This window comes from Rhinopithecus bieti, unplaced genomic scaffold (assembly GCF_001698545.2).
Source record: "Rhinopithecus bieti isolate Rb0 unplaced genomic scaffold, ASM169854v2 scaffold_26546, whole genome shotgun sequence".
NCBI classification, from domain to species: domain Eukaryota; kingdom Metazoa; phylum Chordata; class Mammalia; order Primates; family Cercopithecidae; genus Rhinopithecus; species Rhinopithecus bieti.
Window position 1 is genome coordinate 134582 of NW_016812367.1, and position 14329 is coordinate 148910.

The 14329-nt window shown below is 48.9% G+C and overlaps 1 protein-coding gene across 12 annotated transcripts in view; it reads left to right on the forward strand.

Moving 5' to 3' along the window:
- COL23A1 (collagen type XXIII alpha 1 chain) overlaps window positions 1-14329 on the forward strand; it is a 359675-nt gene that overhangs the window by 28710 nt on the left and 316636 nt on the right. For all 12 annotated transcript variants that reach the window (XM_017896147.1, XM_017896154.1, XM_017896152.1 and 9 more), the window contains exon 2: window positions 5271-5337. In XM_017896147.1, the coding sequence (XP_017751636.1) occupies window positions 5271-5337 (67 nt within the window). The remainder of the gene's footprint in view (window positions 1-5270; window positions 5338-14329) is intronic.

Here is a 14329-nt window from a genome sequence, read left to right on the forward strand (position 1 = left end):
TTTTTTTTTTTTTTTTTTTTTTTTTTTTTTTAGTAGAGATGGGATTTCACCATTTTGGCCAGGCTAGTCACAAACTCTTCAGACCTCAGGTGATCTGCCTGCCTCGGCCTCCCAAAGTGCTGGGATTATAGGTGTGAGCCACCGCGCCCAGCCCTGATCACTTTAAAGAATGTTTGTAGATAGGAACATTACTTGGGAGCAGAGGTTGTCATGCCTTGTGATCCGTGTCAGTTGCTACCAGGATTTAAGTCCAGCCCTGACACTTCTCTTTCTGTCTCAGTTTTCCCAATTTTCCCATCTGTAAATGGGTGTAATAAGAATCCCAGCCTCATGGGGGTTATCAGGAGGAATAGATAAGATAATAGCAATTGGCGCAATGTCTGGCCCGTAATAAGTAATCCAGTCTTGATGATAATACTTCGGTTGTATTTGTCATCATCGTCATCATGGTGGGGTATCAAAAGAGAACGTTTAAAGGGGTCCGGAAAGGGGGTCCCCGTGGGTTGCTCGTGGTGGTGAGAAGGCTTGAACTGGCTCTTCGTAAGCAGGCAGACGGAGAGCAGAGAAGCTGTGCCTGTGGTCAGCATTTGGTTCTTGACGAGCCCTTCCTCTGCTGTTTGTGGTGTGCATGTATTCACAGGATGGATCCTGGAGCTGCGTCTCCCTGGGGAGACAGAGTCCATCGCTCTGAAATTGCCCTCAGCAGGGAGATTTCAAGGGTTTACATTGTCTCTTCTACTTTCAGGCTTTTTTGTTTTTCACTGAGAAGATGATATTACAACAACCCAGAAAGAAGTAAATCACCATCATTCCAACACCCACCTGGGTTGTTTTGTTAGTTGCTGTTCCCCCATGCCTGTGTTTCTATGTAGACATGTTATTTATTGTAGCGTAAGCATTTTTCCTTGTTGCTATATAGTCTTCATAATGCTATTTCCTGATGTCACAGTTGCATCAAGGGGATTCCACATCTTTCACTAAACCGTTCCCACTATTTTACAGTGCAACTTCTTCATAAATATCGTGTTTTGCTTCTGCTGATTTATTTCCTTAGGATATAGTCCCCAGAGTAGGAATTTTTAGTCAAAGGATAGAAGTGTCTTAATTATTTCCAGCATTTTACAGGAATAAATCATTGCATCTTTCTTTTGTTTGTCGATCTATATTTCCTCAGAACAAAAAACCACTTGAGGATGTGATCAAACATCTGGTGAAGTGTTCAAGACTAGTGCCCCAACAGATCATTCATGAACGTATCCTCTGGACCATGTCATGAATGCTTTTTTAAAAACCAGGATTTCCCTGATTCCCTGAGCTCTTGCCACCCTTCCTCCAGACTTCAAGTTCTTCTTCCCAGTCCTTCTAGAAGGGAACTCACCGAAAGTCTCTCGTCTTTTCTCAGAAACTCATCCTTTATTTACTTGTCGAGTCAGGACTTGTTTGCATATGGAAAACCAGGACCATATTGTTTGCACATGCTGGGGGTGCTGCCAGATAATTGAATATAACATGTTGAGGCTTGTAAGTCATTTTTACAAACCTGGACACAAAGGAATGTTTTCTTAGGATTAAAATAAAAAAGAGCATGAAGTAAAGATTGTGAGATTGGGTTTCCAATTCAAACATTTCACTTTGTATTCTTAGTAGTCAGGACACAGAAAGTGAGGGGCCTGGAGGTGGGGGAGGGGAAGGATCCAGGAGAGAAAACTTTACAGATTCACCATCTAATCTAGAGAAACAAAAGCACAAAGGGAGTTAGGATCAATGACCAGTGCAATCCCAGTAACCTATGATCCCGCCACTAGCATTAACAGTACCTAGCTTTTTATTTTAAGGTAAGAGTAGCTTAAAAGTAATTGTGTTTCCTATCAGTAGTTGATAAAATCCTTCTCCCTCTTCAGGAGAGAGGTTCAGATGTGATAGCAGTAGCCCAAGTGTGACAGCAGTTGTTAGAAGTGAATTGGTTTTGGGATGAAATGCTTTTGTTTAAAAAATGAAATTAATGTGGAAGTCCTTTCTGTCCTGTCTAGCACTGATAAAAACAGATGAGAGCTTCTTACACAGATTGACTGGCTTAAACTAAAACGTTGGGTTTCTTCTCCAAGTATATTTTGAAATCTGCTTTAATATCTGCAAATGCAATGGGGAAAAAAGTGAGTTCTAGCTGGGCGCGGTGACTCAATGCCTGTAATCCCAGCACTCTGAGAGGCAGGAGGATTGCTTGAGCCCAGGAATTTGGGACCAGCCTGGGCAACATAGTGAAACCCCATCTCTACAAAAAATTTAAAAATTAGCTGAGTGTAGTGGTACAGGCATGTCCACTACATGCCTGTATATAGTACAGGCTGGATATACTGAGTAGCATATCCAGCTACTCAGGAGGCTGAAGTGGGAGGATTGCTTGAGCCTGAGAGGTTGAGGCTGCAGTGAGTGGAGATCGTGCCACTGCACTCCAGCCTGGATGACAGAGTGAGACCTTGTCTCAAAAACAAAACAAAACAAAACAAAACCAAGTGAATTCTGAGGTCTGGCTCAAGGCTGCAGCTTTTGCATGGGCCCCCCATTCAACTGGGACAGGTGTGGCCACTGTGCTCCATTGTGTACAAAAGCCTCAGCCCCTCATGGACTCTACCCCAGGCAGCCCTGCTGGGAGTGGGGATGAGTAGGGGTGGTGTCTGCTGCGCTGGGGTGGAGCAGCTCTCACCCATAGGCTGCAGGGGGCCTCTGGAGGCTGGGGGCTGGCCCAGGCTGCTCACAAGATCCCTGTGGGACAACAGCTGGGCAGCTCCATCCAGAGCAACAGTGAGTGGCAGGTCCAGTCCCTGGGGGGACCTGGGAGCCTGGCATCCAGAGGCCTAGCCAGATTCCGATATACAGGGCAAGCCAAAGGCTTGCAGTGTCAGGGCTGGGGAGTGCAGTGATGATGGAAGAGTGAGTGCCCCTAAAGGCACCCCCTGGAGTAACCCTCCGGCTGCCCTGGTATTGCTTTTGAGAGGTGAAGCCAGCTGGACTTTCCGAGTGGAGTGGGAACTTGGAGAACTTTTCCTAGAAGAGGTTTGTAAAATGCACCAATCAGCGCTCTGTAGCTAGCTAGAGGTTTGTAAAATGGACCAATCAACACTTTGCAAAATGGACCAGTCAACACTCTGCAAAATGGACCAATCAGCACTCTGTAAAATGGACCAATCAGCAGGACATGGGCGGGGACAAATAAAGGAATAAAAGCTGCTCCGCGAGCCAACACCCACTCCAGCCGGCTGCAGCAGTGTGTACCGGTCATTAAGGTTGGGGGTTGTTTGTTCTTTGGCTCTTCACAGTAAGTCTCCCCGCTGCTCACTCTTTGTGTCAATGCCATCTTTAAAAGCTGTAACACTCACTGCGAAGGTCCGAAACTCCATCCTTTTTTATTTGAGGGAGTCTCGCTCTGTGGCCCAGGCTGGAGTGCAGTGGCAGGATCTCGGCTCACTGCAAGCTCTGCCTCCCGGGTTCACACCATTCTCCTGCCTCAGCCTCCGGAGTAGCTGGGACTACAGGCGCCCGCCACCTCGCCCGGCTATAATTTTTTGTATTTTTTAGTAGAGACGGGGATTCACCGTCTTAGCCAGGATGGTCTTGATCTCCTGACCTCGGTGATCCGCTAGCCTCGGCCTCCCAAAGTGTTGGGATTACAGGCGTGAGCCACCACGTCTGGCACGCGGCTCCATTTTTTTTTTTTTTTTTTTTTTTTTGAGGTGGAGTGTTGCTCTGGCACTCATTGAGTGCAGTGGGCGGGACCTCAGCTCAGTGCAACCTCCGCCTCTCGGGTTAAAGCAGTTCTCCAGCCTCCGTCTCCGGAGTAGCTGGGATTATAGGCACCTGCTACCACTCTGCGGCTCCATTCTTGAAGTCAGCGAGACCGCGAACCCACCGGCAGGACCCAGCCCCGACACACTTTCACCGTGGTAACGTCCTCTGTTATAGGATCTGCTTAGCTGTCTGTGCCTCTTGCTGCCCATCTGTAAAATGAGGATGATATGGGAGGTGGAGTGGAACTGAAGTGCCTTTCTGGTGGCTGGAGGTGCCCTGGTGAAGTCTCCTGGTCCTGGGATGTTCCAGTCAGAGGCCTACAGGGCCTGGCTGGGGTCTTGTCCTCTATGCAAATTCCAGGCTTGATGGTCAAGAGTTCAAGACCAAGGGGTGCCCTTCTCTCCTCCTCTAAAGCAGTGCTTAAAAATTACTGTTCAACGTTTGAACATGAAGCCCTCTGCTCTTATGGTAGCACTGTGCTCTTCACTTAGGTCTGCACGGATTTGTGCTCTGCTTTGTTTTGCTTTTAGGGGATTTTTTCTCCCCGTAGAGAAAGGTTAAGACTGTGTATCTTCATTGGGACTCAAGTTCTGGCTAGTTTTGGGATTTGGGCCAATTGCTTCATTCCTCTAAACCTAGATTTGGGATGCAGGACAAATTTCTTTTTTTCCAAGCTTGCGTTCCTTGTCTGTGAGGCAGGGACCATTTGTTCTGGCCTCAGGGGTGCCCATAGGGTTCCATTGGGCCAGGAGCCTGCCAGAGCAGTCCCTGCATTGTAGGGGAGCTGTGCCTTTTGACCCTCTTTCTGTGGTAATTATTTTCCTTTCACCCAAATCTGGCACAGGGCTGGGCATGTGTAGGGATTCTTGTTAAATTGTGTTGAACCAAATTTTCTAGGCCAAGGATCCCCACTGGTAAGAAAGGAAAATGGAAAACAGAAAACAACAAAGGGAAATGTTTTCATCAGGGTGATTCAGCCCGGGCCATCAGGTGCCCAGCCCGTGGGCTGGGAGGGGCTGCAGCCATGGGGTTTCGGGACTTCCCGGGTGTGAACGGGGTGGCCTTGTGAGTGCAGAAAGCCGCCTGGAGGACTAACTTTGATTTGCCCTCCCCAGGCCTCCCTCAGCCCCAGCCTCGCTCCCTTCAGGAGTGGTGGTCGCTGTGGCTTTTCTTGACTTGCAGGAAGCTGCTTCTGTTGTTCGTAACTCTTGGTATTCTATTTGAAAATGCTGTGACAGCAGAAACCTGCCAGCTTTTCAGGGACTCACCAGTAACTGTTTAGTGTTTGTGTTTGTTTTTCCTCCTTCTAAAATTCCCTGTAGAATTTAATGATCTTTTGAAAGATGGTCTCAAAGACACCCCCAGCACTGTAGATGGTTTAGATACATTTGTTTTTGCTGATGTTTCCACTCTTACCCCTCTCTGTTCTGAAACTCATTCTTTCCTTGTTTTTTTTCCTTTTTTTTTTTTTTTCCCCGACTCAGAAGTTGGACGGGCTAGTGAAGCTCCGGACTGCTCGGGAAGCCCCATCCGAATGTGTCTGCCCCCCAGGTAAGTGAAGGTTGAGCTGCCTTCTGCCTCCTGCCTTCCGCCGCCATTTGCTTGGGATTGCTGAGAACAGCATGGTCTAGAAGGTGGACTGGGGTGTCAGGCTGTCCTCTTTGTGCACTGTCCTGGGGCCTTTTCTTCCCACGTTGACCCTGGTAGGCTCTCTGGTCGGTTTCCAGCAAAGTAAACTGACTTGGTTTGCTGGGTGGTATTGGTGGAGAAGCTAAGGCATCGTCAGAGATGACTTAGCTGCCTACAGACTTAGATGGTAAGGGAGTAGCAGCTGGCCTATTTCAAAGATGGAGAAAGAGGTGTGAACTGATGGGAGGTGAACTGACGGGAGGTGACAGCCTGGAACACCAGCCGCCCCCACTGCACCAACGTTGCGACCAGAGCTCTATGTCAGACGTGCAGAAGGTAGATAAATAATCTAGTGGACATAGGCTTCTTGTTTTCATTTCTTGCGGTGGAGGTAGAGGAAGGAAACAGGAAACAAGGTCTGAATTATTCAGATTATCGTGGACTTTCTCTGGTTTTGCTGGTGTAGATCTGCATGGCTGTGAATGAAACCAGGAATTGTTGACTCCTAATCCACATGGCTTAAATCTAGGCTCATAACAGATCTGGCTGTCCTCAGGGGAGCTTTGTGTGGTCTGTAATGCTGGTGTTTTCAGAGTTAGAATGACCCTCCTTTAGAATGGTGTCTAATACCAGTGAATGAGTGGAAAATCGTGATGTATCTCAGACTTCTCGACATGCAGGGAAAGGTGACTTTTGTTATTGGTCCAGAGAACACAGGAACTGCGCAGTGTCCCTTGTCCTCGCTGTCATTCCTTCCATTAGCCAAGTGGTCCAGAAACCAAACTCACTAACATCCCAGGGTTGGGAGATGCCCCGAGATTTCTGCAGAGGTGAGTCTCATGGTGTGAAAATTCTGTCTGTGAGGGCTGGGTGGGAGACGATCTTTGTGGTTGAGCTTGAGCTAGCCTTATAGGACTTCTGAGCTTTTAATAAGAGAAAGAGGATTTGACAAGGGAATGACTCCATTCACAGATCAAGAAGTCATAAATTGTGGCTGGGTGCAGTGGCTCACGCCTGCAGTCCCAGCACTTTGGGAGGCCAAGGCGGGCGGATCACCTGAGGTCAGGAGTTTGAGAGCAGTCTGGCCAATGTGGTGAAACCCCATCTCTACTAAAAATATAAAAAATTAGCCAGGCGTGGTGGCACATGCCTATAGTCCTAGCTGTTCAGGAGGCTGAGGTGGGAGAATTGCTTCAACCCAGGAGGCAAAGGTTGTAGCGAGCTAAGATGGCGCCATTGCACTCCAACCTGGGTGACAGAGTGAGACTCCGTCAAAAAAAAAAAAAAAAAAAAAAGAGTCAGAAATTGCAATTAAATGGGAGGAAAATTCACATCCACAAATGCATTTTTAGATGATCTGCAAAATGTGTAAAATGCCAGCAATCCTTCTTTTTCGTCCCCACTTTCTGAGCGTTGTTTGGATGCAAACCTATGTGTGTGTTTTTTGAACTGGGAGTCACACTCCATTTGTGAGATACCAAATCAGGTTAGTTGGGTGCCGCCAGCAACCACTAGCATGAAACTGTGAACTCACATAGAAGTCTGGAATGAAAACGCCCAAGTGAGATTTTGATTTTGGCTATTAGTATTTGTGGATTGGACGTGGGTGGCATGAGGTGGGTTTCCTGCTGTGGGTTACCTACAGAAGGCTTGAAAGGCCCCAGGACAGATGATGGATGGAGAGTGGGAGAAGGGGGATGCCAACTGGCATGGAGCTCCCGGATCCATCCGAACTGGGGCCACATCTTGGGTCTGCCTCTTACTAGCACGGAGGGTCTTTATCAGTAAATGATAACATCTTGAGGCAGGCTCTGGGGGGCTCTGTGAGGTTATGGAGAAGGTATAAGTTAAAGCCAGTGACTGCAGATGGACCTGTGTCCTGCCTTCCATCAGAGGTGGGGAGCAGGGAACAGAGGACCTGAACTCCTCTAGAAAGAGGCTCCCAAGAAGGTCTGGGGAAGACCATCGAGGACTGAAGAGATGATCAGAGCCTCCAGTCCCACTGAGAGGAAGGCATGGTGGACTTCCCTGCTCCCTGGGAAGCCCCTGCTGGCCATCAGCACCGTGCTCATGCTGTCCCAGGAACTCCAGGCTGTGATGGAGGCCGTCCTGGCAGTTGTGGTCAGTGTGGCCCTGGGGTGCAGCACGACAACCCTAGCCAGATCTCTCAGCACACCCATGTCTATGCCTGCACTTTCTCTCCCATCACCTCGAGAGCTTTTAGACCAGAGCCTTCATGAATGCTAATCCCCAGCAGGCTAGCACATGAGCCCCTTGTCTTGTAAAGAACAGAGGCCCTTGTCTCCAACACCAGAAGTCCTAACTCGTTCCTATTCTCCCTGGTTCCAAGGCTGCAAGGCTCCAGCATGTCCCGCGGGCTTTTGGAGTGTGGAGACACAGACCGTGTTCTGTAGTGGAGCTTCCCATCTGATTAGAGCTGGCTGCAGCTCCCCACCCAGCAGCCCAGGGAGTCAGCGGAATCTTTTGTTGGATCCTAGCATGCAGCAGGCAGATAAGCAAGGCCAGAGGAGGGGTGGCTTTTCTGGATGTGCCCCCCATTGTGAGGCTGAGCGTGGTGGCAGGGGCTTCTCTCTTGCCCCAGCCAGTGGATATCGCTGGCAGGAGGACTGGCAGGGGTGCCTGAGCTGGCTCTGGTGAGCCTTACACTCTCCTCAATAAAATAGTGTAGTGGGTTGAATCCCGTTGCCCTCAAAAAATATGTCCAAGTCCTAACCCCCAGTAGCTGTGAATATGACCTTGGAAAATAGGGTCTTTGCAGGGGTAATCAGGGATCTCAGAATAGGTCATTCAGCATTTAGGATGTGTCTACATACAATGCCAATTGTCCTTAGAAGAGGCAAAGAGAGATTGGAGACAGAGAAGCACAAACCAGGGGGCTAGATGATGGCAGAGTGGGGATTGGCGAGTGGGGATTGGCATGCTGCATGTGCCAACCAAGAAACACCACAATGCTGGCAGCCTCCAGAGCTACGGAGGGGTGTGGGAGGGATTCTCCCTGAGGAGCCCACCCGCAGACACCTTGGACTTCTTGCCCCCAGAACTGGGAGAGCTTGTGGTAATTTGTTGCCGCGGCAGCCTATGTCTTATTTTATTTTACTTTTTATTTTATTTTATTTATTTTTGAGATGGAGTTTCACTCTTGTTGCCCAGGCTGGAGGGCAATGGTGCAATCTCAGCTCAGTGCAGCCTCTGCCTCCCGTGTTCAAATGATTCTCCTGCCTCAGCCTGCCAAGTAGCTGAGATTACAGGCTCCCATCACCATGCCTGGCTAATTTTTGTATTTTTAGTAGAGACGGGGTTTCGTCATGTGGGCCAGGCTGGTCTTGACTCCTGACCTCAAGTGTTCCACCTGCCTCAGCCTCCCAAAGTGCTGGACTACAGGCATGAGCCACCACACTCAGCTTTTAAATTTTCTTTTATATTATTTGACAGAGTTTCGCTCTTGTCACCCAGGCTGGAGTGCAGTTGTGCGATCTCGGCTCACTGCAGCCTCCACCTCCCAGGTTCAAGCAATTCTTCTGCCTCAGCCTCCCAAGTAGCTGGGACTACAGATGCCTGCCACCACGCCCAGATAATTTTTGTATTTTTAGTAGAGATGGGGTTTCACCATGTTGGTCAGGCTGGTCTCGAACTCCTGCCTTCGGATAATCCACCCACCTCAGCCTCCCAAAGTGCTGGGATTATAGGCGTGAACCACCATGCCTGGCCCATTTCAACTAATTTTAAAGTAATAACTCCTCCTCCAACAGGTGTCCCGCATTGTTTTTCATGGGCTATCTTTTTCATGGGCTTGCCATTTCTCTTTGAGGTGGTCTATACCCGTCTGTGTATCAGAGACAGCTGCTGCCTTGTTTTGGTCCAGGGAACAATCTGGCCGTGCTGTTGGGATGCCCTGTAATGCACTTGGCCAGCCCCCCGCAAGGATATTTGGGTCATTTCCGACGCTGTGTTTTTCATACAGGGCTGTATGTGTCCTGCAATGGAGGGAAGAAGGCCTGCTGTGTAGCCTGTTGTCTGACTTCCTTGTGCGTTGTTCTGCCAGGCATGCTGCTGGCCTGAGGGTGTTGACTGAAGGACTGGAGCCCTCGGTCTGTGGGGAGCAGCTGGGCTTAGGGCAGCAAACACAGGTTGCTGCAGGGAGGGCTGTGGCCAGGTGGGTCCTGAAGCCTACCCCTGGGGACTGCCCTGTGGCCTGGCCTTCACCGTGCTGTGAACACTAGTGACTCGGGGGCATCCCAGAGAACAGGTGAGGGCCAGCACCTTGGAGCCTGGGAACCTGGGCTTGAATCTTGACTCTGCCTTATAAATAACTGCCTTGGGGTCCCACCCTGCGTGTCCTGAAGCCGTGGGTCACTCTGGCCCTTGCATTTGCTCACTCTTTGGGTTACAAGCATCAGAACATTAATTAGTATTTGATCATCCTGCACTAATAAAGCAAAAAAGGAAATTTTTAGTGCACAAAACTAGAAATGGAAAGGTCCAAGATACGGCCAGCTTCAGGCCCCTCTGGGCTCAGGGCTCGCCGTCCTCTCTCAGCCCTTCTCAGCTTGTCTTCAGACAGTCTCTTCTGGAGTGACCTGTGCTTGGGAAGGTGGCCGCCACTATAGCTCTAGGTGTATATCACATGTGCTCAGCAACCCCAGCAGAGACAGCACTGTTCTTTCCCGAAAGTCTCAGAACTGGGGCATGGGGAGTGTTATGGGTTGAACTGTGTCCTCCCATATTCATATCCGGAAGTCCTAACCCTCAGGGCCTCAGAATGGGACTGTATTTGGAAAGAACAGTGTTACCTTGGAGATTAGGTAACATGAGGCCTTAAGGCGGGCCCTCATGACCGTTGTCCCTGTAATAAAAGGAGATTTGGACATGTAGATCCATGCAGAGGGCAGGCCATGTGAAGACACGTCGAGAAGACACCTTTCCTGAGCCATGAGCTCAGAAGGAAATCAGCCTGCCACCACCTTAACACATTTCTGCTGTTTAAGCCGCACAGACTGTGTACCTTTTTATGGCCACACCCAGACACACTAATGCAGGGAGTTATTGGTTAAGGGGCATACAGTTTCTGTTTGGAAAGATGAAAAGTCCTGGAAGTGGAGAGAGGGGATGGTTGTTGTGCATCACAGTGAACGTGTTAATCTCGGAACTTCGTGCTTTAAAATGCTCAGGTTTATGTTATATGTATTTTACCATGTTTTTTTTTTAACGCCCCAGAATGAACCCTAATTTGCTTGGCTTGGGGAGGTGCCTCTCCTTGAAAAGTTGCGCTGACCTGGAGCATGGGGCACATTATTGGACCAGGTCGTTGGTGGGTCGTGTGACCATTCTTGGAACCAGGGGTTGACAATACCAGAAGCGTGTGGTGTTGGGGAGGGTGGTTCCTTCCTGAAAAATGAGGATCTTTTCCCAGAAGAGAGGACAAATACAGCTGGGCACAAGCAGTAGGTGACCACTGGCCTTCCAGTGATGGCTGGCCCGTCACCACCAGGTGGTCCACAAAGGTGTAACCAAAGGGTTGACTCCACTTAAAGCACACCAAGAGGGCCAGGCGCGGTGGCTCACACCTGTAATCCTAGCACTTAGGGAGGCCAAAGCGGGTGGATCACCTTAGGTCAGGAGTTCGAGACCAGCCTGGCCAACATGGCGAAACCTCATCTCTATTAAAAATGCAAAAATTAGCTGGGCATAGTGGCACATGCCTGTAATCCCAGTTACTCGGGAGGCTGAGGCAGGAGGATTGCTTGAACCCAGGAGGCAGAGGTTGCAGTGAGCCAAGATTGAGCCATTGCACCCCAGCCTGTGCGACAGAGCAAGACTCCGTCTCAAAAAAAAGAAAAAGAGAAAACACACCAAGAGGCAGCGTGGCCTAAGGGAAAGCATGTTGACTTCCCATCTAGGCTGCGTGGCCCAGTTCTCTGTCGCTCACCGGCTCCATGACCTCACACGTGGGCTTATCCTCCATGTGCCTCGGTTTTCCACCTGTAAAGTGAAGTGGGGATTCTGGGAGTAGCTGTGTCATGGGATTGTTTTCAGGATCAAATGGGTTCACACATGCAGACAGCTTAGAACGAGGCCTGGCACTGCGTCCTCAGAGCGAGTTTGTTGTTAGGTCCGTCGTCATCAGTTGGGAGCTGCCAGAGAGAAAAGGAGAAGAGACACAGAGTGGGAGGCCACTGGGAATCCTCAGGAGGGGAAGAGCAAGGACTTGGCAGACTTTACTGGCACGTTCTCCTAGGACGTGGGTGTGAAGATGCTGGTGACGCAGGAGTGAAACAGAAAAGGAAAGTGTGCGGCCGTGAACCCTCATCAGCCACCCACGTGCCCAGAAGGCCTCGAGCACGGCTGGGCTTCTGCTCCTCGCGCTGTTTCCACTTGTTACTAACCAGGCTCAAACTGCCGGGACACTGGCAGGAACATTCTAGAATGGTGTCATCCTTTTCGTTTTCTTTTTGTGTCTTTTTGGATCCTTGCAGAATATTCCAGAGACATTGTGCATGGTTTCCAAGGATGGGCACTGTGCTTACAGTGTGGGGTGATTTTCCAGAAATTAATAATAATCCAGAGTTTAATGTGAGTCAGAAATCCTCTGCTCCATAAAAACATTTGGCAGTTTGCGTAGAGGAGCGAAACTCCACTTAGGACCATATAAAGCACAATGTGGAAGTTACACAGAATCTGATACGTTTCATTGATAGTTTATGGAAAATGCCACAGAGCGGAACAGAAGTAGTAAAAGTTGCTGGTATTCAGGCTGTTTACTGCCTTACTGCCTGTGCTGACTGGAAAAGAGCATAGCGAAGGGTACATGCTCTGTTAGGACTCTTTTTTTTTTTTTAAGATGGGATCTTACTCTGTCCACCAGGCAGAAGTGCAGTGGTGCAGTCATGGTTCACTGCAGCCTTGACCTCCTGGCTCAAGTGATCCTCCTACCTCGGCTGGGATAATAGCTGGGACCACAGGCGTGTGCCACCATGACTAATTAAAAAAATTTTTCCTGGCTGGTGCAGTTGCTCACGCCTGTAATCCCAGCACTGTGGGAGGCCAAGGGTGGGGGATCACAAGGTCAGGAGATCGAGACCATCCTGGCCAACATGGCGAAATCCCGTCTCTACTAAAAATAACAAAAATTAGCCAGGTGTGGTGGCGGGGGCCCACTACTCAGAAGACTGAGGCAGGAGAATCACTTGAACCCGGGAGGTAGAGGTTGCAGTGAGCTGAGATCACACCACTGCACCCCAGCCTGGTAACAGAATGAGACTCCTTCTGAAAAAAAAATTTAAAAAAAATTTTTTTTTGGCGAGTTGGGGGCTCATGTTTTTTGCCCAGGCTGGTCTTGAACTCCTGTTTTCAAAAGATCCCCTCCCAAAGTGCTGGGATTACAGGGGTGAGCCACCTTGCCCAGCCTCTCGCAGGACTTCAAAGCAAGAAATTGTTACCCTATTTGGGATTATTTCTTACAGAATTTTTAAAAATGATACATATATATTTATAAGAGTTAAATCTCAGTTGACTTGAGTTTATGGCACAATTGAGTGGCCTATAAGGCAGCTGTCTTGGTATATCACACTCTACCAAGTAAAAGGAGGTCATTTGTGCTTCTGATTTTTGGGCGGGGGGCACCAGAATACTCTGGAGGCTGGTTGCAATTCCCTCGCTTCACTATGCATAGGTATTTGTGCATTCATTCATTCATTCATTCATTCATTCATTCATTTATTCATTTGTCTCTCCTGCCCTATTTTGTGCTGGTCCTGGGGGAGCTATTGACTAAGATTCCTAGAGGTAATTGCAGATCCAGTTGTTAGAGGAAGGAAGGACAGACACAAGACCCATAATAGATGCGGAGAATAGGATGAGTCCTACGGAAAAACCAGTCCTACAGAAATTACGAGGGAGAGGTCACTCCAGGTCAGGAGGATCTGGGTTGGAGGAGGGTCCTTCCCAGGGAAGACAATAGTTGGGCAGGGTTTTGAAGACTGGTTGTTAGGTTAGCCCCCTGGGATGGGGGGCGCATTCTGAGAGACTGACATCCTGAGCGGAGGCAGAGCGGATCTCCAAGCACTGGCGGAAACTCTGTTTGTTTGGAAGGTGGCAGTGGGAGGGGAGGGTGAGTCCAGGGTCTGGAGGGAGATGCAGGCTTTATTCCGTGAGTCATAGTTGATGGTGTCTGAGTGGAATTTAGCTTTAAAAAGAGGGCTCTGGAAACAGCATGCAGGACAGACTGGATCATACTTCGTTCCAACAGAGAGTCCCCGGAGGGGGTGCTCAGGGCAGGAGACAGCTTGCCTGGTTCACTGCAGCATCCCCTGAGCCTAGCACGGTGCCAGGCATGGGGAGGAGGGTTGATAACACTCTGTTGAATGGCCATGAGAATTTGAATGAGGGCCATGAGAGTTGATAGCCGGGAACAGCTGTGAGAGGCAGCGGGTCATGTGGTGGACAGAACTCACAAACAGGGTGGGTGGGTACGGGAGAAGACAAGAGAAGCCTCAAGCTCCATGCCTTTGGGGAGGGGAAGCTGCGCAGACACAGGAAATCCCCAAAGAGGGATCCATTTGGAAGAGAAGATGATAAACATGGTTTTGGGCAGTGGACCTTAAGAACCAATTTGTAAAACCCACTGATGAAAGGAAAAAAATAATTAGAAGTCTTCTCTTAAAGCACAGTCTAGCCACCTGAATCTATCAGTTATAAAATGTAGCATGTCCTATAAGTAAAGATGTTGAAGTTTATGTGCTGACCGTTGGAATTTGGAGATGTTCTCGTGACCACTAGATGGAGCTCATTATACTCATTAAATTCTATAGAAATTGAACAGGAATGTAAAAGGAAAACAATCTATGTATATATTTAAATATATGTAAATATAAAATATATTATTATATAAAATATA